The following is a 21,986-nucleotide window of genomic DNA, read 5'->3' on the forward strand; positions in this document are numbered from 1 at the left end:
TTGCTCACGTTTCTGACTTTATTTTACAAGTTTAAAGTGAATACTTAACTTTTTCGACTCATGTGAGGAGCCTATGAGGTAATCTTAATTGTCTGGTCTAACTAAGTATATTGCGCGCAGAGAATAAAATTCCCGAAAAGTGGAGCAATTGCTGTCCACATCTCATCTCGTGTGGAGGGCATTGACCTTGGTTTAAAACGAGCTAGAACACGCGATAAACCATTAAACAGATTTTTACGAAAAGTTAGTGAAATCTCTAAATGAGACAACCTACTGACGTGTCCTTTAGCAGTTCGTTTTGATAAGATAAACGAGACAACAGCAAGATGTCTTCCATTCTATAGAACACCAAAAACGCTTGCGATAAACACCTCCGAAAAATGCGCGAGCCAAGAAAAACTGGTTTCGTGAACTAGAAAAGACACGCTAAGCCAAAAGAAAAACACTTGCTTGTCATTCCACTTCAATATTTTAATGACAAGGCGCTTAGACCCCCAGGCGACTGAAAACGTTGCTATCTTGCCATTTGTAGTCAACAATCCTACGGGCAAATTAATGTCTTAACTAACTCACGGAACGTCATAAACATTGCTTGAAGAAAATCGATTTTTGGTCAACTTTTCAAGGCCTAAGAAGCCACAGAATTTCAAAAATAATTGGAAAAACAGCAGGGCGTTAATTCGCGTAATTTGAAACTTTCTAGGCTGCTTTTTAAAACACAGCTTTTTCTGTCAAAGTTCACGATTGTTCTCCGTGTAAAGTGGCCGCTTTCAGTTTTTTCAGGATTGACAAAGTAGTTGAATTCCAATGCAGAGTTCTTAGAGACGTACGTGTACATTTTTCTTAAACGAATAACTTGGTCATGTTCAGCGATAGTTTTTCAAGTCAATGTTTTTCAAAGCAGATGATGGCCTAAGTTTGACGATGCGTTGCTATGGCAAGAATCACACTAGATTGATCGAATGTTCACTTTGTAAATGTTTGCATGACTCTTACAGACATTAAATCGTTGCTGTTTTCGCAAACGATTTAGTGAAGTGATTTATTATTGTACAGTATCACGCACTACAAACCGCTCATGTGGAACGGTCAGTGCGCATGCGCCTTTATTTATATGTTATTTTGTTTTCCACTTTATACTTAGATTGCTCTTTAAACTCTTGTTAAAATTGTGATACAAATCGTTCTTTCCATCAAATTTTTTTCCTCACCCTAAAAAATAGGGGGTACTTGGTTGTTGCATATCAGTAAGTCACCTACCAAGCCCAAAGTGCAGTCTCCTTAATTCCAAAATGATAAATTCTACTTAAATATATGAATTTAGGCCATTTCCGATTTAAGCTACATCAGTTAATACAAATTGTAGGTTCTTTTGACTCTCTTTTAGTCTAATCCAACTAAGATTGACTGAAATACAAACTAGAAACTACATTTTCATTATGCAAGATACCGGCGTCGATGCTAGCAGACCATCACGGTCTCGTCTGGGCTGATATTCTCCGAGTTCAAAAATAGAAAATTATCATTTAACCTCAATGTTTACTGAATTTTCTAAGTATCTCACTGCCAAACATCAAAAATTATCGTTAAACTTTGTCTTAATTTTTGTTGGTAAGGATACAGGGATAATGTTGAGTGTAAAGACTAGTTAGATTGATTTGTGTGGCGCAGTGTTTACTTGCGCAAATCTTGAGCATGTCAATAACTGTTGTGATAGAGGTTAAAGAATCATATAAGCTTAATGGTAATTAATTTGCGCGAAGGCACGCATTTACCGGTGTAGATGGATTGTAGCCACATTGACATGCTCCACTGTCAGAAAGCTAAGTCAAGACTAAGGAGGCAAGACAAATCATTGGTATACGAAAGCGTGCATTGAAACAGCGCGCAAACAGCTGCAGAGACAAAAACCCGGTTGGAAGAAAACCCCCGGTAGCAATGGTCATGTTTGAATTCCTGATTTGGACCTAGGAACGACGCAACACGAATAAACTTTGAGCAAGGAAGGCTTAAGGAAATAACAAAATATGCGCAGGTTAATGGCTGTGATAATTCCCAGAGAAGATATTTTCGTCAGTGCCTTTATTAAGAACCGGAAAGCCTAAAAGTCTAGGTTTAATATTATTATATAACATGCGATTTTACGGTTTGCCGGACATCGGGATCAAAATGAGGTCATAGAGCCCATTCTTATCGTGCTTGGAGTGAGCGACAACTTGTATATGTTCGCGTGCTCGTCTTTAGAAATTCAGATACCTATCTGAACGTGGGAAGAGAGGAGTGCGGACAAACAAACACAAGCCAAGCTTGCAGTTCTGCAGCAATGGGTGCGTCTTCAAAAGTTCTCATTCTCTACTATGCAATTTCAGTTATTTTGTTGCTGGTATTTGGAATTTTGAAGTTACTGCAGAAAATCTGTTGGATGGAAGGAGCGATCACTGGCCTCATAAAGATGGTTTCAACTATTGATATGCCAAAAGAGGATTACTGGGAAAACTTATTTGGATGGGAAATGTTCAAGGCTCAACAAAAATGTCTCCAACGCGATCTAATGAAAGAAGCTCAAAAGGGACGTCCAGCCCCCAACCCTCATCTTGTGTCACTTGACGGAAGCAAGTATTTTCAGCTGCTTGATTTTGCACGCGGCAGCCGTCCACTAGTCGTTAACTTCGGCAGTTGCACGTGTCCAGTTTTCATGGAAAGACTGCAGCAATTTGGAGAGATCGTCGAGGAGTTCAGCCCCATTGCAGACTTCTTAACAGTTTACATAGAAGAAGCACACCCGATAGATGAATGGAAACTCGAGGTAAGCAATAGTAGAATTATAAATTCAGAAACTAAGAAAGATAAATGCCCTAATCGTAATAGGTATCTTGGGCAAGAGGGAGGTGTAGCTAGTCGGTTCTAGAAATTAGTATAAAAAGATGACCCATAGCAGCACATAGTAGCTTGTAGACTACTTGATATTCTTTCCCTTTGGTAAGTAAACGTATTTGGTAATGGGTCTAGAGGTTAATATATATTTTAATTGAATCAAATATCCGCAGGGAAACATCGAGATTTTACAGCACAGAACGCAGCAGGAACGTTGCCACGCAGCAAGAACTCTCTTGGACCTTGGTAAAGTACATAGTGAATCTCCGCTTGTGGTAGACACAATGGAAAACGTCGCAAACAATGCTTTTGGAGCATTACCCATAAGATTGGTTGTCATACAAAAAGGACAAGTCAAGTACACTGGAGGAATTGGACCCACATTCTACGAAACAGCAGATATTCGCCAGTGGCTTTCAGTTTACAGGAAAAAAAAACACCCGCCAGAGGGCGTAAAGAAGGCCCCTTCTCTTTTTGTTTTATTCCCTTTTTTGATTTTATTTCCCAATAGCAATGCTGTAATAATTTCACATTAAAAACATATGCCTGTTTGGAAAATGTCATTGCGAACTAACTGTACTACATTTTTTTAAAATAGCAAAGTGTCCCACCAAATAGATAGACTGTCACTATATCAAATAAATACCATTATAATGTAAATAGGAAAATCTTGTATATAGTATCAAGATGTAATTATAAAGAATTGTAATAAGTTTATATTAATTAAATAATTTTATTAGCCTTTAGTATAAACGAGTGAAGTCAGTTCATTGCTAACAAGACTGTATGGCAGTTCGTTCATCCGTACTCAGCCCTCTAGGCCACGTGAATATATGCTTCCAACTGTGCCAAAGATCCTGGACTCGTTGAAGTGCTCATGGCCCTCGAGGCTAGGAGAAAGCGCAACTTCAATAACTCGAGAACCAAGCTTTATTCTTGGAATATCTTTTTCATTCATCGTAAATTTACCAGATGACGGCTCATTCAGCTGATTTTTAGGTTAATAGCGCGTTGGAAAGGAGTTAGTAAGTTGTCGTGATTTGTTGGTTATCGCGTGACGTACTGCAAGATAAACATCACGAGTCCACTGTCTATTGACTCGTAACAGAGAAGTAATCAAAACTCGAAGATAAACGATTGATGTAATCAATACATTGTCAATCAGTGATTTTATGGCCATGTTTTATCTCGCTAATCAAGATTATGATAAAATGATTTCGACACGTTGTCGACTTGCTATCGCTGGCTTTTGACGCAAAACAAATGAAGATCTGTAGCAGCTGAATGTTAAAAGAATTCTTTGCGCGAAGGTTGAGGTATGCGTACGCTGAGTCGCGCTTCGATGCATTTCTTTCGGTGTTTACTAGATAAATCAGTCAAAATTATAGCACTCTAACCTTTCATTCATTCATAACACTTAATTCATCTGTCAATGGAGTTATTTCCAAATTCAGGAACTGGGAATCCTTAAAATAATGTAAAAACCTTGGGTAAACGACACAAAACCACACAAAACCATCTTAAGAAAACAGGAACATGAATTGTAAAGAAGAAAAAAAAAGCTAGCGTCAACAAGTCTGGAGCACGCGCTCATAGCCTTGAACACAATGCTTTTAATGGTCTGCCGGATGGCAGTGATTACGTTTCTTGTTATTTCAGCAAATCGAATATAAGTTCTTCTTGCTTTTTATAAAAACATTAGTATTGTTCTTAGATCAATCTTAAACTGATTGGGCATTCCAAATGATACGTGATTTGAGTTTATCACAAAATAATCAAGACTTCTCTAGAAACAAAAATATACTTGGCTTTTTATAACGTTTTAGAATCTAGATGCAACTGGGACAAAAGACGGGAAATGCAGTGATGGCTTTGGAATTACATCGGACATGAAATTCGTCAAAACTGGTTGAAGTCTTTACTTACTTATCAACTTCCTGTTGTTGCAAGGTTTCTCCCTTTCCTGATCGCTATCTTTTGCAAGGAAATGATTTCTGTAAGGAAGCCCCACCAATTCCGTTAGCATTACACTGCAAGAAAATTCGTTGATTGAGAATGAGCGACAGAACAATGGATAGAAGGCTGAAACCTATCACCCGATTATGCCCTTAATTCCATTGGTTGTCGGAAATATAACGGGAGAAAGCATCCCGGCACGTCGAAACGTTAAAATAACGATACATAAATACAACGTATACCAGAAAATAATTCTCCAAATCTGACCCATTGGATAATTTTGTTAAACCTTTATAAAACCTTTACAAAAATGCTGGATGACGGGTATTTTAGGTTATAATTGCTTTTCACTTTTTTAAACTGTCTAACTGGCTGACAACTCAGTTTTGTTACCCGCATGAGAGCGCTGTATTTTTTCTATCAAAAATGAAGAAAATTGTTTCAAGGCTTTCTTGTTTAATATCATCTGATCGGACCTGAACGTGCATAGAGGTCGCGTGAGGGGAGCGTGAAAGTAAGGCAGTCCGAAAAATGTCAATTTAATCGCGCCCCCTCGTTATCCTAGAGCCAACGTTATCTTTAATTGTTTTTTCCCCCAACTATTTCGTAAACGATAGACATTAGTAGCAATTGATGCATGCATGGCTATACATCGCGTGATCTGAAGACGACAATGTAAGGAAGACTCTCTTGACATGCGTCACTAACATATTCTTAAAAAAAACATCCCTCAAAGGGGAAATATGCGAACACAGGAACAATTGAAATTAGAAAGCGGAAAAGTTTGTTTTGGTATTCAGCCTTTTAATAGCTTATAATCATCAAAGGCCCATGCATCAAACTACAACTTTATAGAACCGTCCCATGGATGATGTATTTGGTCATAGTTAATTGTCGTCATACCCTGTTTTTTCTTTCTTTCATTAGTTCCAACGAGAAGCGCAGAAAGCGCACGTACACTTTGAAATTAAGAAAATGTTTCTGTTAAATCATTGCCAACATATCAAATGCAAATATTGCGTTGCTCATTTAGCAACATGAACTTTTCTTGCACCTCTTGAAACCGAGAAGAACTTAATAAAATGAAATAAGTTTTTTTCTTATAATGGAATTTAGTCGGGGAATTAGCGTTGTCACCGACCTAGCAAGTTCTCAAAAACATGACATCTTCATGACAATAACGAACGAACAAACATGTGTGGTATGAGTTCATAAGTATTTCATTTTGAAGATAAAACGGGTGCTCAGTTGTTGATGTGGTTGTTGGTAGATGATGAGATCATTGACCTGTCGTAGCTTAGGAACTAAAAATGACCGAAAACCACTTTCCAGTTCAGAACCAAGGACGTAATACGAATCACAAAAGCACCAAAGCAACTATAACAGTTTCTATTTGTCGCATTACTAGTAATTTGTTGTTTTAGCGGTTTTGGATTGAATGGGATTCATAGCGTGAATCTTTTAGGTTTTCGTGATCGATTTAAAAAGCCTTCTTGGAACTTGCTATTTAAAGGTCAGCGGGTCAGCTTGTATTGCTTGCCATAAACACTAACTATGACGTCTTTATTGTCTGTTACTAGTTTCCCCCCTACAAATTATACGACCGAAATAGCGCAAACGGGAATACGTCCAATTCCCCGAAACGTTGCAATCGTGCTGCGGTGTTCATGAAAATTATTGGCAAGTTTTGTTGACGGAACTCTCGAGGCTGAGGTTAAGCTCTTTCCCCCCTCGCCATATTCAGAACTGTTTAAAAGCCAGGACTTATCGTGATGTAATCCTATTATTCACTTCAAACTACTTCAAAGATACTTGAGATTCACGAGAATTGTACCGAGAAAAACACATGCTATGGCCTATCCTTTTGGAAAATATTCCTCAGTGTTTTAATTTAAAAGTATACACGATTAGTTTTCTCAGCATTTGTATTCTGGATTTCTATTCGTAACATTTCTACATCATTATTTTACTAGAGAAGAGAATATGCTACCTATGTCATTGAAAAACGTGACGACACCGTTGATCTAAGTCTCTAACCAAAACCTAGGAAGCAAAATAAGCAAAGCTAGATTAATTATTAATGGAGTTAGAAATGTTCCTTTAGCAAATATCAAGGCCTATGCCTGGTATAGGCAGGCACGCATGCTTCTTTTTCACAGCAAGTTAAACGTTCAACGTTAACCACTCAGTAAAGTACTGATAATAAGGATAACTGTCAGCGGTTAACCACGTTGAAAGAGCCGTTAAAAATAATAGACAGATCAGCTAGATAATTGAAATACCCAATTTAACCCGGTTAAACGTGAAGAATTCCATCATGATATGGGGAAAAAAGTCGAAAAAGGACTTGATATCGTTAATATGCATTGCTGGTATATTTAACAATTTTCGTATGACCCACTTAATGAAAATGTACCGACCAGGATTTTTATTACAACACTATACAGCAATGAGTTTCCTGTTGCAAGGCATAAGAAGTGAATGATTTACTATAAATAGGCTTTTCCTGCGGCTCTTCTAACCTTGACCAGGCTCAATATTGAATATAAACTGAAAAAGGTCTGGGTGAACCTGAAATTAGCGTAAATTGTCAGAAGAATAATCACAGCAAAATCAGTTCACGTAGCAACGACTTCAATATGCAACAAGGCAAAGACCCAAACATCGAGATAGTTACTGTTGTGACATTGAAATCTGGTTCATAGAAAGTTCTTCAGATCAATAACACAAGGTTTGGTCTGTAAAACTACTTGTCATTCAACTGTTGTGAAGAAAAAATAAAAAGCCCAAGGCCAAATATCAATACGTTCAAGTCTATTTGCAGTTTCTTTCATCTTCCCCCCTTTAACCTCTTTTCAATATAAAGGAGGGTCTTGCACGCAAACAAGGCATCCTTCTCTCCTCCCACGTACTTCTATAAATATCCTATTTCAGCTATTTTTATAAAAGTTCATTTTTCAATTTGAGCCGTAATGTTAGAATGGAAAGTTATCAGATCTGTCGTATTTACTGCTTGAATTGTTTTTTGTTTTTTTTGTTTTTTTAAATATTTATTTTTTATTTAAACATATAAATTCTTTAAGCTTGCTCTTGAATTGTTGTGACAACAATGTAAACAACTCATGACTTGCATCTCAGTACAAACATTTGTTTTGTTTTGTTTGTTCATTCAAAAGATGTCCCACGAAAAACTTTACTTGTATGAATGATATCTATTGACTTTTACTTTAAAATAAGTTTTCAACTGACTTCTAGCTTAGTCAGTCGTACGTTGTAAAATAAGATAGCACTACTGATTTAGTACTAAATAGCATTATTTAAACAATAAGAGCAATACATTTAGTATAATTTAGCACATTTTAGTATTATTTAAGTATTATTTGGGTTGCACGCTTTTAGTGTTTGTACTCTAGTCATTCTTTACTTCAGTGTTTGCCATATCTACGTGAAAAAGTTAACTAAAACAATTGTACGAATTAGTGCAAGGTTTTGTAGGTCTACAGTCTAGACTACTGAGGCATACCGAAATTACTAATTTGTGCACGTTCTTACAAAGTTTTCCACGGGAATATGGTATGCACTCCACTGAACTTACTAATTTGCGCAAATTTGTGCATTATTTTTTTTGCAAATTTATGCATGTGGTTTCTATAGATATTACTGGAAGCAACATCTTTTCATACCGGCAGTTAGTACAACCTGTTTGTACAGATGTAACCTGCTATTAGAAAGTAACAAGCTTTCGCAATACATTCCATAGGCCTATTTACAAAAGCGTGTAAATATGATTTACTTTGAGTATAGCGACAAATCACGCGAAGTTTCAAAAGTCTACGCGAAGTCCAAAACATCATGCGAAGTTTAAAAACACATCCTTTTTTGCCTTCTTTTCCAAGATTCGTTTTCGTTAATTTTTCTAGGAAAGCTGTTGCTATAATACATTTTCGAGAAGACTGTTTATTCAAAATAACATCTATTTTTTGAGTCTTGTTCTTAGGATAGCCTTTCTTAATGGCTTGACTAGCACTTTTAAGTGAAAATAAAGATAATACTAAATTCAGAGTTCTTATTATCTTATAAATTGATTTTGCAACAGAAATGTTATTGCCCAAAAATGCGATAATTAGTTTTAATTTAACGATTAATATCTAGTGAAATATGAGGACAAAGGATGATACAGCAAAGTACTGCAAACACTTGACTGCCTCTTCAAAGTTTCTTTATCTAATCTGATGTAGACGGGACTACGTGCACGCGATATGGTATATGCTCCCCAAGGTTATACCATGATGAGAGCTACTTAGTTGTGCGCAACCTCATTTCATGGTTGTTTCAGTGATGTTTGCTACTGAATCCACATCCTATTGCTCTCGTAGCTTAGTAAGGATATTTAATTTATAAAAAAATGTGTCGTTATTGGGTAAAGCAATTTTTATTTTTAGATGATTATTGACTTAGTAGTCAGTTTATCTATGAAGTTAATATTGCGTTAAATTTTCTGAATTTCACCATTTTTTTCGTATTCGTAACCATAGTTACTTCTGGAAGGTTGTCATGGCAACTGTGACGTCATTTATTACAAAATGCTGCTTTTGCCTCTTCGCACGACATGTTTTCATGCCACTTTAGTTGATTAGATCTGTTATCGTCATTGTTGTCCTGCAAAAAGGAAATGGTGTCAACAAAAACATAGAAGGGCTGATACCACGCGCGGCGCCCACCTTAGATATACTTTATAGATGACAAAGAAATCGGCAGAAAAGAAGCTTTTCATTGAGATTTTTCCCCATAATCTGAAACGGACAATTCAAGCAGAGACTTTCAACATTCTTTCTTTAAACGCGCTTTTTGGTAAAAGAAAAATGTCCAACTATATTTACAAGAGTATGCATGGTTCTCCCACAGTAACACAAATTACTTCGGAGCGATTTAATAAAGAAAAGTCGAATTTCTTACCGGAGTATCTCTGCCAGGCTTAAAACACACAGTCCATCTGCATTGAGCTGTGTTACAACAAACCGTTTTATAGCCAGTTGTAACATGTAGAACACTGTTGATGGTAAAGACGAGAAACAGAAGACAAGCCAGGCGATTCATGACGATGATCGAGAGAACGGGCCAAACTGTGTCGAGTCGAATGATCAGAGTAGTACTAAAACTGTTTTGTATTGGATGCAAGACAGCTTAAATACATAAAATATAATGATATTCTAGTGTTTATCGAGCTATAATCAACTGATCATCTTATCGCATGACAAAGGTTTGACATGTTAGGCTGCTGAACAGCTTGCCTGCTTTGATCATTATATCAGTCTAGATTGGATACTTTGATAAAGCGACAGCAGTGAAAGAGAGAATATAAAGAAAAGCCACGCCCTCGCAGAGGTAAAACTTTTAGTTAATCTGCAATCTATTTGTAGCAGTAAGGAAGACGGTATGTAATTTTTACTGCACTTAAACAGGTTACCCCGCTCCTAAATTCCGATTCCTATGTCATGTATCATTTTTACCAATTAATGGTTTCTTCAATGTTTGTGCCGTTGCAATGGTACCAATATTCCATTAGAACCAATAGACCTTGGTACCGATACGGCGACCATCTTAATTCTATTACATGTCTGATTATATAATTTTACGCTTTTCAATGAGATGCACTTCTAAAAAGCAATGTCTGGTAGTTGGAACTATATGCAAAGCATAAACAAGTCACTCTATGCTTTATCAATTTTCCTACGTGTTTGCCCCCTCAGCACCCCACAATTGAAGATGGCCACCATATCAGTAAAAAGGCCGATTACAATCCCACCTCTCATGCAGTGTCCATATCCCAATTTCTTTACTTTAAAAACATTTTCCGGCCAATTCCCATTTTTTTTCATTCTCTGTCACCTACTTTCTTATTTACCCAGGAAAAAAAAAGACAATCCCAGTTCCCAATCTTATCCCTTCAGGACCTTCTCTAGTGTTTAATATTCAAATATTCATTCATTCATTGGATGACTATGAGTATAGATGAATTAATAGGAAAACAAAGGCGCACGCGAAAATTAAAATTATTACGAAAATAAACTGGGAAAAAAACCCGGGAAAAAAAAATACGCATGCACACACGCTTTCTTATTCTCTTACCCAATTTTTTAAATAAAATGATACATATTCCAGATTAGCACTTTTATCTAGATTTTGACTACTACTAGTGCACCTGGCGTTGCTATCACCTTGTTATCACGTTATCATTGTAAAGGAAAAGCTAAGACCGGACAACCATCATGTCATCTTGCGTAATATCTTGATATGAGTGCGGAGGATCGGCGCCTATATGTCATGTCTCTATGAACACAATGACATGCACAACCATTGAGTCAAGGGAATAAAGTAGAGAAAGGATGTTCTAGGCCTTTGTGTTTAGAGCATGTGTATCAAGTATAAATGTTGTTGACACATTAAGACAAACATTGTATCTATTTATAATAAAGGATTTATTAGCCATCAAAGTAACAGTAATTTATGATTAGTTTGCTTTTCCACGGTTTAACTAAACAAAACGATTGAAAGCTTGATTACTACTTTCTTGTGTACAGATCAACGTTACTTCCTTCATGACTGACTGCAACAAGCCCATCAACATCTGTGATGATGTATGTAAGGTTGCTTAGCAACCGTACATGCATGCATGAAGAATACTGATTACCATTACAAAATCGGGTCAGTGGTTAGGGGAAAGAACTAGTCTAGGAGTCGGGCAAATGAAATGTCCCTTCCTTCTTTCCTTCCTTCTTTCCTTCCTTCCTTCCTTCCTTCCTTCCTTCCTTCCTTCCCTCCCTTCTTCCTTCCTTCCTTCCTTTTAATCCGACCCCCTTCCCCAACACACGCCTTGGATGCGCACCTGCCATAGCACGATGATTGTAATTTGATAGGTAATATAAGAATATTATTTATCAATTAAAACGGTTTTCTTTGTTATTCACAAGGCTATATTTTTGTTATACGGCCCTCGAGATGTATATGGCTTATTGCCGATGTTCTCGGTAGTCTTACTTACTGCATATAGAAAGGGACACTATATAGAAAAACAAAGGCGCGCTCAATTTTTTCATTCATTTTTCCCAGTGACCCAATGTGAGCTGAGTTGGTTGGTTTTCTTTCTGTCTCCGAAGGTTTTTCCAGCCCTCCGGTTTTTCCTCCCTCCTCTCAAACTAACCCTAACTAATTCAAACTGGTTAGAGCTGTGCTCCAAGGTCATACAAGGACTGTATAGTGGCTGCCAGAGGCGCCTTGAGCTGCGCAATCGTTGTACATTGCGTTGGTGATTAGCGATGACGAGTTGTGTGTGTGTCAGTTTCGCCCCATGTAAGGCCTCCGGATATCCGAATAAAATTGATTTTGGAATTCGGAATCCAAGGCATCGTTTGAGGTCAAAAGACCTTCATCGATCGATCCGAAGTATACAGTCCTTTGACTAAACGTTGTCGTTGATCGGATCATCCCTACACGCCTAGACCGAAAAGGATAACGGGTAAATTACCCAGAACTTGCATCATCCAAGCTGCTCGCCAGTTTAAATCTTCGCCGTATGCTCGAGGCATGGTTTTAAGCAAATTAAATGGGATCGAAAACAGCGAGCTCAAGACGTGTTAGATAACATATGCGGCAGCTAGTAACTGTGAATTAATTATCCCCATGATCCTTTACGATCTAGGCGCGTAGGGATGAAGCCGATCAAACGACAACGTTTAGTCAAAGGACTGTAAATTGATTTGGTAAGCCGAATACGAGTCAGTTAGAAGAGTTGCTACAAATAAGAAACGAGTTGCTGCATCAGTACACCCCGGGGGGGATACTCCCATATATGGACTATACGGGGATGATCCGCTGAACAGGGTATGGTTTTTCAAGCTTCTTGTCATAAACAGGGTATGCAATTTCACTCAAGTTCTAAGTTCTTCCTGAGTTTCCTGTCATATTCAGGGTTTCTACTTTCGTATTGACCGAAACTGGTTATATGGTCGTAAAAAAAACGATGCGCGAGATGACATGATAATCGAAACAGGGACTCAGTGCAATTAATTATATCTTTTATCATAAACAGGGTCTACAAATTTGAGTTTTTTTGTCATAAACAGGGTACCCCTTTCAGCATCCCAGCGGAACACCCCTACCCAAATCCTGGCGGAGTCCCCCCCGTCCGGGCAGTACACGAGTTACTGCATTTTAGACGTAAGTTGCTGAAACAACTTGAGCTGTTGCAAATAAGTAACGAGTTGCTGCATGTTAGACGAGTTGTTACGAATAAAATACGATCGAGTTGCTACCAAGTCAAATATGAGACTTCAATAGGACTTCACTCCTTGCAAGTAATCGGTGAGGAGCACAACTGTGAGAAGAGTTTGCAAATTTTTCAGTATTTGTATTCGTGTTTTTTGGAAAGATTTTAAGTCGGTGTAGGTGGAGCACGCATTCGGTTTCCCACTGTAGCTTCGGCCTGATGTAGAGAGAGAGCTTTATGTAGCTGTGAAATGTTTCAAAGCTTGAAATTCAGTTTTAGTTACAAGTTAAACTTTGTTTTCTCTATTCCAATAGACGAATTTAAGTTGCAAAGTCAAGTTTGCTTATTATCTGTGGCTTCGGGCGTGTGTACGGAGGGAACGATTTTTGTTTTGCAGTTCAGTTACAGACTGTAAGTGTCACTTCTGGTTACAGTATTTTGACTTCCCTCGTCTACTTTTTGGGTCAAACCTTTATGTTATCAGTTAGTGAATTATTCTGGGTCTTCACAGTCCCTACCTCTTAGTTAGGAACAGCCTCCCGCACGGGCATTCATTTCATCGTTTGTCACGTGTGTCATCCATTGCGGAGGCTGACGGTTGCTGTTTCCTGATAGGGCCTACCTATAGTCTGTGGGTTTTCCCGCGATATTTCTACGTACATTTTCTTATTGATTTGTTTGGTATTTTAGATTTTCCGATGAGGTGTTAAGAATAAAAGGAAACCCATAGGCCATAGGCCATAGTACTAAGACAATGCTTACGAGCAGAGTTTGTTTTCACTTTCTGGGCCTGGTCGGGGATCTAAAGGCAGGACGCCGGGGCAGAAAAAGACCTCTTCAAGCATGGTAAGTTGGCCGAGAAGCGAGCGGCTTTGATGACTTCCTCAAAATGCCTTGACGGCTAACGGTTGATGTTTTTAGCGTTTGACCATTGACGACTAATCTAATTCAGACGCTCATCCAAGGATATCATCAGAGCCAGAAGGGGATTTATTCATTTCATACCTCAAAGACTTTACTGTAACGGATTCTGCTACCGAACTGAAGACCCATATTCTTGTATTTGTCTTTACTGGCGTAGTTTCCTCTCCCAGTTTTTATATTTCACTCTTACTCCTTTGTAAAGTCCCGAGTGTCCCACGCTTTTCAGTTTCTTCTCAGTGGCGGATCTAGGGGTGGGTTTTGGGGGCTACAACCCCCCCTATGAGAGCCATCGTGATTTTTTTTCATGACAACACCAACAGCATCGCGAGTTTTATTAAAACAGGGTTGCCGAACACCTTACGCTCGCTTTTTTTTCCCTATACGCCGTGTGTGGGACCTGAAAAAACCATGCTCCCCTGCAGCAAATAATCATTATCATAAGACCTACTTCCGTTTGGGAACCCTGTGCTACTTTCCCGCCAAACAAGTACCTCAATCAATGCTACAACCCTCCCTTTGAAAAAATCCTGGGTCCGCCCCTGCTTCTTATCCATATTCTCGACTTTCACATCCCCATAATCCTTTGCGTCTTTGGGGGATAACCAGAGGGTAAAAACCCACTTATTTTGCTGAAGGCTGATGAGACAATGTTGACAATACCTTGTTTGGTATCCAAAGATAAAATGAAGAAGTAAAAAACAGAAAAAGATAGAAGCTTGAAGACGTTTAAGGTAAAGTTGGGGATTGGCTAAGTAGAAACCAACTCACTTTAAATATTTCAAAGTCGAAGTTTATGTTAATAGGTAGTACTAAAAAGCTCCTAAGTAACGTTAATGGAATTGATATATCTTTTAGTGGTCAATCATTAGATGCAGTCGAGTTCTTCAATTACTTAGGTATTGGAATCAATAAGAATCTGTCTATGGGATGACCATATCAGGGGCGGATACAGGGGGATGGATTGGGTGGATTTCCACCCCCCTTGTTTTAAAGGAAAAGTGAATATTTTTAGGAAAATAGAAGAATATGATTGCATCTAATTACAAAACATGTCAAGAGTCAAAATTTAGCTGCATTCACAAGTATACAGTACACTGTATGTTATAATGTTTTTACCTTTGTACTGTAAAAAGAAGGCTCAAAAGAACTTTTTAAAAATCATCCACCCCCCTTTTTAAGATTCTGCATCCGCCCCTGCCATATTGAGTATATTAAGAATAAGATTAATAAGAAGTTAGGCTTTTTAAGGCGAATCAAGAATTTTTTACCGCTAAATGCTAGGATAACATTTTTCAACAGTTTTGTATTGCCTCTTTTTGAATATGCTGACATAGTGTGGGGGGATAGAGGAAATATAACGCTTATGTCCGAGCTGCAGGTGCTTCATGATAATTCAGCACGAATTGTGTTAGATTTGCCTCCTCGAGCTTCTGCTAGAAAAGCTTTAGAAAAACTTAGTTGGAAGAAACTTGAACAAAGAAGGGCCGAGCATCGTGCTATTTTTATGTACAAGTCATAACAATTTATTAGAGCATGATTTTGAGGTTTCATTTGAACAGGGACTTAACAGAAATAACAATAATGTTCGTGCCTCTCGAGCACAAACTAGGTGGGGCCAATGGACAACTATTAACTTTGCCATCTCAGTCTGGAACAGTATTAGTTTAACAATACGATATGCAGTAAATTTAAAACTTTTTAATATGTAGTGTTTAAAAAACTCGTAGATCGTGTTTTATCAGGTATAAAAGCACGAGGCGTAGCCGAGTGCTTTTATACCTGATAAAACACGATCTACGAGTTTTTTGAACTGCTTAAAACGCTCATGAACAATTTATAAGATTTTGGTTCAACTGGAGCCACCATACACGTCACGAACATGGATTTTTATACTTCGATAGAGATTTGACGTCACGGGCATGCGCAACTAGATTCAATAGAAGCTCCCACACGTTGGATATTGCGTGCCAAGGGAAAGACAGGCACGTTAGTCAAAGATCTTTAGGGTTGACTATGACCTTGATGACATTCCCGGCCGTTTCATTGGGAATAATGTCTCTCTTTTGAGAGACATTATTCACTATGCAACAATTGGAGATATACCCTTGGGTATTCTCTCTCTGGACCAAGAAAAGGCGTTCGACCGAGTCGACTGGTCCTTTATGCACCGTACGCTCTCAGCTATGGGTTTCGGCCCCTCTTTTCTTGGGTGGGTACGGGTTTTTTATTCCGGGGTTTCTAGTGCGGTGATCGCCAATGGCTACATCTCTGACTTCTTTGACCTCTCTCGAGGGGTCCGCCAGGGATGTCCATTGAGCGCTATCCTTTATGTTCTGACAGCGGAGGTGCTTGCCTGTAACATTCGGGCTTGTACCAGGATTAAGGGGGTCCCCTTACCGTCGGATCCTAACCGACAAGCAGTGATTTCACAGTATGCCGATGACACGACGATTGTCTGTGCTTCTGATGATGCTGTGCTCGCCTGCTTTGAGATCTATGGGTTGTACGAAAAGGCGTCGGGTGCACGGATCAATGCTTCTAAGTCCAAGGGCTTGTGGCTTGGTCCATGGCGTCATCGTACGGATCCCCCTGTCCAGCTGCGCTGGTCTTCTGACTTCCTTCCTACTTTGGGTACTTTTCTTGGTCCAGAGAATTTGGAAGAACAGAACTTCCGTCCCAGAATCGAGTCCTTGACTAATGTCCTGGACTCGTGGCGTCAACGACAGCTCTCTTTCCGTGGAAAGAGCCTGGTCGTTAATGCCCTGGCTTTGTCGGGTCTGTGGTACACTGTTTCTGTGCTCCCAGTGCCAGAATGGGTTTGCGTTGAGGTTGTCCGGGCAATCCATTCGTTCTTGTGGTCCAACAAGAAGGAATTGATTGCACGCGCTACGGTCTGTCAACCTACCACGGAGGGAGGAATCGGGTTCCCTTGCTTTAGGTCTAGGGTTCTCGCATTCCATGGACAATAGGGTCAGAAGATTCTTTGACTCCACGTCCCCGAAGTGGAAAGCCTTCTTTTGTTATTTCATGGGTGAGTTGCCTAGGGATTTCCTTCGGAATCCCTATCGACCACGAAATACCTCGTTGCCGCCCTTTTACCGGGATGTCGTGGAAGCCTGGAACGCCCTCGATGGAGGGATCGTTGCTGGTCGAAACGATATTTTTTTCAACCGGTCAGTCAGCCCGTCCTCTGTGGCGACGCTGACTGTAAAAGGTGCTTATGAATTGCTGGTTAAAAAGAATTGCCGCCCTCCGCACTGCGTCGCGAAGTTCACGCCCGTCTACCCCGATGTGGTGTGGCCTGATGCCTGGCAACAGGTCCACTGCTGCGCGATCGACAGGCAGGTCACCGACTTAGCTTGGAAGATTGCGCATGGGGTTCTCTACACCGCGGCACGTCTTTCCAGCTTTGGTTGGAATCACGTGGATCCAACATGTTTCTGCGGCCATCCTCGTGAGGACATTCCTCACCTCTTCTTCGGTTGTCCCTTTGCCCAGAGTGCGCTCGGTTGGGTGTCCTCTGTGATTCATCGGGGCTTGCCCGATGCTCCTGACCTGACTGAGTGCCGCGTCTTGTATGGGTTCACCCATCAAGAACGTGTCCCACCCATTTACACCTACATGGTGCATGTAGCCAAACACACCATCTGGCTACAACGAAACGACTTCCGTTTCCGTGGCGTGCGCCCCTGTGCTGCAACTGCCATTGCCTCCATGCAAGGCCGACTCCGCTTCATTCTCCCCATTGCGTTCAAACGTTGCAAGTCTGACTCGGGTCGGCGCAAATTTGAACGCAAATGGGGAGCTGGCGGGTCTGTTGGTCGCCTGATCAACCGTTGTTTTATTGTGACTTGTTAACCATTTTTCTTTTTTGAGTTCAAGGATACCCACTGAGCCTGGTGCCCACTGGCGACGCTGCGCGTTGAATGTATTCTTTCTGTTTGAGTAGCGACGCCATGCAGTTTAGAACGCTCGTTGTAGTAGTTCTGACGGTGGCGTCATGACATGCTGATGAGTCCTGCCCAGCATGAGTTGTGTGTGCAATCGGTTTTGTGCACCATGGGATGCCAGTTGTCTCCACTATAAGTCATGCTGGTTGTATTTTGTGTCAATGTGATGTTGTCTTGTTGGTTTGGAGGTGGGGCTCACGACCCTAGCATAGTTGGCGTACCAGTAGTACCCTCCAGTTTAACGCTACAGGAATCCCTTTCTGTACGCGTGTAAAAAACAAAAAAAAACTTCATCCCTGATGAAGTCATCCTCATAGTATTCGAGTGGTCTTCATATAAAGATTACATGTGTCTTTATATAAAATCACTTGAATACTAATGAAGAGGACTTTATCGGGTATAAAGGTTCATGCACGTGACGTGTATGGTGACTCCAATTGGACCATAAGCTTATGAATTATTAATGAGTGTTTTAAATAAATTTAAACACTCATTAATAATTCATAAGCTTATGGTCCAATTAGACCTTTTGCATATAAGACATGTGTCCCGTGTCCCGAAATGTCTCACTTATACCCTGTCATTGTTATTCAGGCACGCGGAAATGAGTATATTCCTCTTACTAGCGGTCTTCATGTCGGCTCTAATGTTCCATTTCTGCCATAATTTTGCTTCAGTTTATACCCACGCTGAAAAATATGTGTTTTGTATTTCGTGTTTCATTTATCAGAAACAATCATTAAAAACAATATGGACTACTTCAACGATACTGCGGCCATTGTGTTAAGGGGAACTCGTAAAAGACTGTTTTTACAGTTATGGAGTCGATTAGCATTCAATAGATCTTTCCCGAACACAAAATGGTTTCAAGTCGAGGCTGGCCTTGATAAAGAAAAGAATCAAGGACCGCCTCCATTTCAAGCGAATTGGGGAAAGGTTTATTCATCGCGAGAGACGTTTTTGGGATATGAATTTGCAAGATGAATGTGAAATGATACCCAAATACCATTTACAGCCTGCATTTTTGCGATAAGGCGATCACCTTCAACCGCAATGCATTATGGAGTGTCCAGGGGCAAAGCATGAAACAATATATGTCGGATGCCTGTTATAAAGAAAGTTTTGTGTATTTGTAAGTGCCTCCACTTCATTGTTGTTAATTTGCCTCTTCATTTACCATTAATTTGTGTTGAATGGAATGCCAATGGTCGTCAATACTATAAAAATCTTATGGTATTTATATTGTTATTTACATTTTATCTAGCACGAGCTAATTTGTGAAAATCCTTACGAAAAGTTTTATGGATATGATGGAAATACTCTACTAGATCTTTGTTTTAAACATTGATGTCTTCGTAACAAAATATCAAAATTTTTGCTTTTAATTTTTCTTACGCAATACATGCACGATTTCAGCTTCCTTTATGGTCCAGTTTCATTTAAATTATACTCGACTAAGTGTCTTTTATACGCCAACTGTATCTATAAAATATCGTTCGAAAAGAAATCTTAAAAATAGAAAAACGAAAAAACAAATGAAACATGTATAAAGGTATTAGTAGACCTTTATCAATAGACCAGTGGTTTCAATAAAAAGACTAGTCGTGAAACCAGCCTAAGTATGTAGATGACCAGGAGTTTAAGCTACTAAATGGGATAATATTCCAAAATTTTACCGAGAGGAAATAGAAACTAGTAAGGTCTACTGATACCTTAATCAGAATCTGAAAGATTTTGCCACCTGCCGACAGCTTTCTTATGGGTGTCGCGGCTGATTTGACGCTGTCCATCATGCCTGGAAGCATGTCCAGGACGCTATCAATCTTCGACTTTTTGGTGTCCTTCTTGTACTGGAAAGTTTGAGTGACCACAGTCACCATTGTTATTTATTTATCAAAGATATGCCACCACCGTTTCCATTTTTTCTTTGGTCAAATTCCAGTGATTGTTCTGACATTATACCAAATTCTGAATTATAAACAATACCCAGTTTTTTCCTTTGAAATTTTTAGCATGGCTTCAGTGTTTCATAGCAATGCTAGTCGTTCAGGTTTTGGCCGTGATGAATATCCACTCGACGTCCTGGATTGTTTGGGTGTCTTTGGTCCCGAAATTACGGTGGCCCAGAGGGGACAACACACAATTAAGATCATCACACTGCAAACAAGAAAAATCTCACTTCAATTAAAAACCTCAATCCAAACAAAGGAAATTCTCGCTGCAAACAAAAGAAATTCGCACTGCAAACAAAAGAAATTCGCACTGCAAACAAAAGAAATTCGCACTGCAAACAAAAGACGAAAACCCTGCGCGCGCATGTCAGCGGTAGGGGATAGTGGGCTCGCCAAAGAATTCCCGTCAATTTCGTAGTCCAAAATGGCGTCCCAAAGTGACTGGAAGTTCTCTAAAGACGAGCTACGAAGAACTCTACAGCAAGAGATTTCTCGTGCTTTTGCAAGCGGATTGAACGAACCTGGACCTTCAGGTCTAAATATACCTAGACCTCCTGGACCTTCTGATTCTAAGTCTTCGAACACGTTGACCTTTGAGGAATTTTACACCAAACGTGAACAAGCGAGACACTGGGGGGATATTAATCCTAAGCCAAAGAAGAAACTTAGGATAGAAAAGAAACCAAAGGAAACAACCCCAAAAGATGTAGAGGTGAAAGTTGCTATTGCAAATATATATGCCACATGGTACGATAACCATTGAGGCTATCTGGTCCATTTGCTATTTCACGAGCTATAATTTCCTTGACACACTGCACGTCGAACTCTTCCCTACGTTTCAGACCATAATCACTCAATCGTCGTTTAAGGGTTCTTATGCTGATGTTTATGTCGTGATGCTTCTCCAGAAAGAGAACGATATCCTTGTACCAAAATCCTTTATGAAAATAGTGCTCAATTAACTCCCTTTCTGAACCACGAGGCAATTCTTCGTGTTTGTGAGCCGCCATTTTGTTTCGTAGAACTTTGGCGAGCCCACTATCCCCTACCGCTGACCTGCGCGCGCAGGGTTTTCGTCTTTTGTTTGCAGTGCGAATTTCTTTTGTTTGCAGTGCGAATTTCTTTTGTTTGTAGTGCGAATTTCTTTTGTTTGCAGTGCGAATTTCTTTTGTTTGCTTTTCTTTTTCTTTATATAAAGACACATGTGATCTTTATATAAAGACCACTCGAATACTATGAGGATGACTTCATCAGGGATGAAGTATACATCCAAGTTTAGATGAAGACATAGAGCTCCATCAAGGCCATAGTCAACCCTAAAGATCTTTGACTAACGTGCCTGTCTTTCCCTTGGCACGCAATATCCAAAGTGTGGGAGCTTCTATTGAATCTGGTTGCGCATGCCCATGACGTCAAATCTCTATCGAAGTATAAAAATCCATGTTCGTGACGTGTATGGTGGCTCCAGTTGAACCAAAATTTTATAAATTGTTCATGAGCGTTTTAAGCAGTTCAAAAAACTCGTAGATCGTGTTTTATCAGGTATAAAAGCACTCGGCTACGCCTCGTGCTTTTATACCTGATAAAACACTCCTACTCGTTTTTTAAACACTACATAACTAGTACATTTTATTTTAGTTTATTTAAGGACCCTTCTGTAAATCACCGTAAGGTGAAGTTGGTATCCTCATTAAAGATTATTATTAAAGATTATTATCAATTTTAAAAATTTTTTCGTAAGTCAATACATTTTCTGTAAGACCAAAACTCTTCATGATCTGTACACGCAAAATGATAACTTGGAATAAACTGATAATCAGTATTGCACAGATAAAAGCAGGTATAGTATAAATTCAATTAAGAAACCTTTCAATTTGGACAGTAATTTGATTGGTACCCCCCAAAAACGCAAGGCATTATGGGGATGTGAAAGTCGAGAATAGCGTAAAACCTACCACATGACCTCTTTGGACCAATGTCAACCAAATATTCAGTATTTAGTGAGCCATCGTGAGCCTTCTCGATGAACTTCTGCTTTTGGCGCAAACTATTAAAGTGCCTATG

The 21,986-nt window shown here is 39.4% G+C and overlaps 1 protein-coding gene and 3 long non-coding RNA genes across 4 annotated transcripts; 1 reads left to right on the top strand and 3 right to left on the bottom strand.

Moving 5' to 3' along the window:
• The first annotated feature begins 1,773 nt into the window (after positions 1–1,773).
• LOC116307435 (thyroxine 5-deiodinase) lies at positions 1,774–3,432 on the top strand. Its single transcript, XM_031717692.2, has 2 exons — positions 1,774–2,806; positions 3,048–3,432. The coding sequence occupies exons 1-2, from the start codon at positions 2,324–2,326 to the stop codon at positions 3,408–3,410; spliced, it is 846 nt and encodes a 281-aa protein (XP_031573552.2). The 5' UTR covers positions 1,774–2,323; the 3' UTR covers positions 3,411–3,432.
• Positions 3,433–3,587: 155 nt separating this feature from the next.
• Positions 3,588–4,957, bottom strand: LOC116307436 (uncharacterized). Its single transcript, XR_004198401.2, has 3 exons — positions 4,801–4,957; positions 4,272–4,340; positions 3,588–3,764 (listed from the first exon to the last, which is right to left on the bottom strand). It is a non-coding gene; the product is annotated as an uncharacterized LOC116307436 (long non-coding RNA).
• Positions 4,958–9,243: 4,286 nt separating this feature from the next.
• On the bottom strand, positions 9,244–10,016 carry LOC116307404 (uncharacterized). Its single transcript, XR_004198395.2, has 2 exons — positions 9,787–10,016; positions 9,244–9,489 (listed from the first exon to the last, which is right to left on the bottom strand). It is a non-coding gene; the product is annotated as an uncharacterized LOC116307404 (long non-coding RNA).
• A 9,318-nt stretch (positions 10,017–19,334) lies between these two features.
• Positions 19,335–20,953, bottom strand: LOC148905988 (uncharacterized). Its single transcript, XR_016121464.1, has 2 exons — positions 20,444–20,953; positions 19,335–20,127 (listed from the first exon to the last, which is right to left on the bottom strand). It is a non-coding gene; the product is annotated as an uncharacterized LOC148905988 (long non-coding RNA).
• Positions 20,954–21,986: the final 1,033 nt, after the last annotated feature.

The sequence above is a fragment of the Actinia tenebrosa genome, unplaced genomic scaffold (assembly GCF_029948245.1).
Source record: "Actinia tenebrosa isolate PJP-AT-01 unplaced genomic scaffold, QUT_ActTen_1.0 PGA_scaffold6__47_contigs__length_16458017, whole genome shotgun sequence".
NCBI lineage: Eukaryota > Metazoa > Cnidaria > Anthozoa > Actiniaria > Actiniidae > Actinia > Actinia tenebrosa.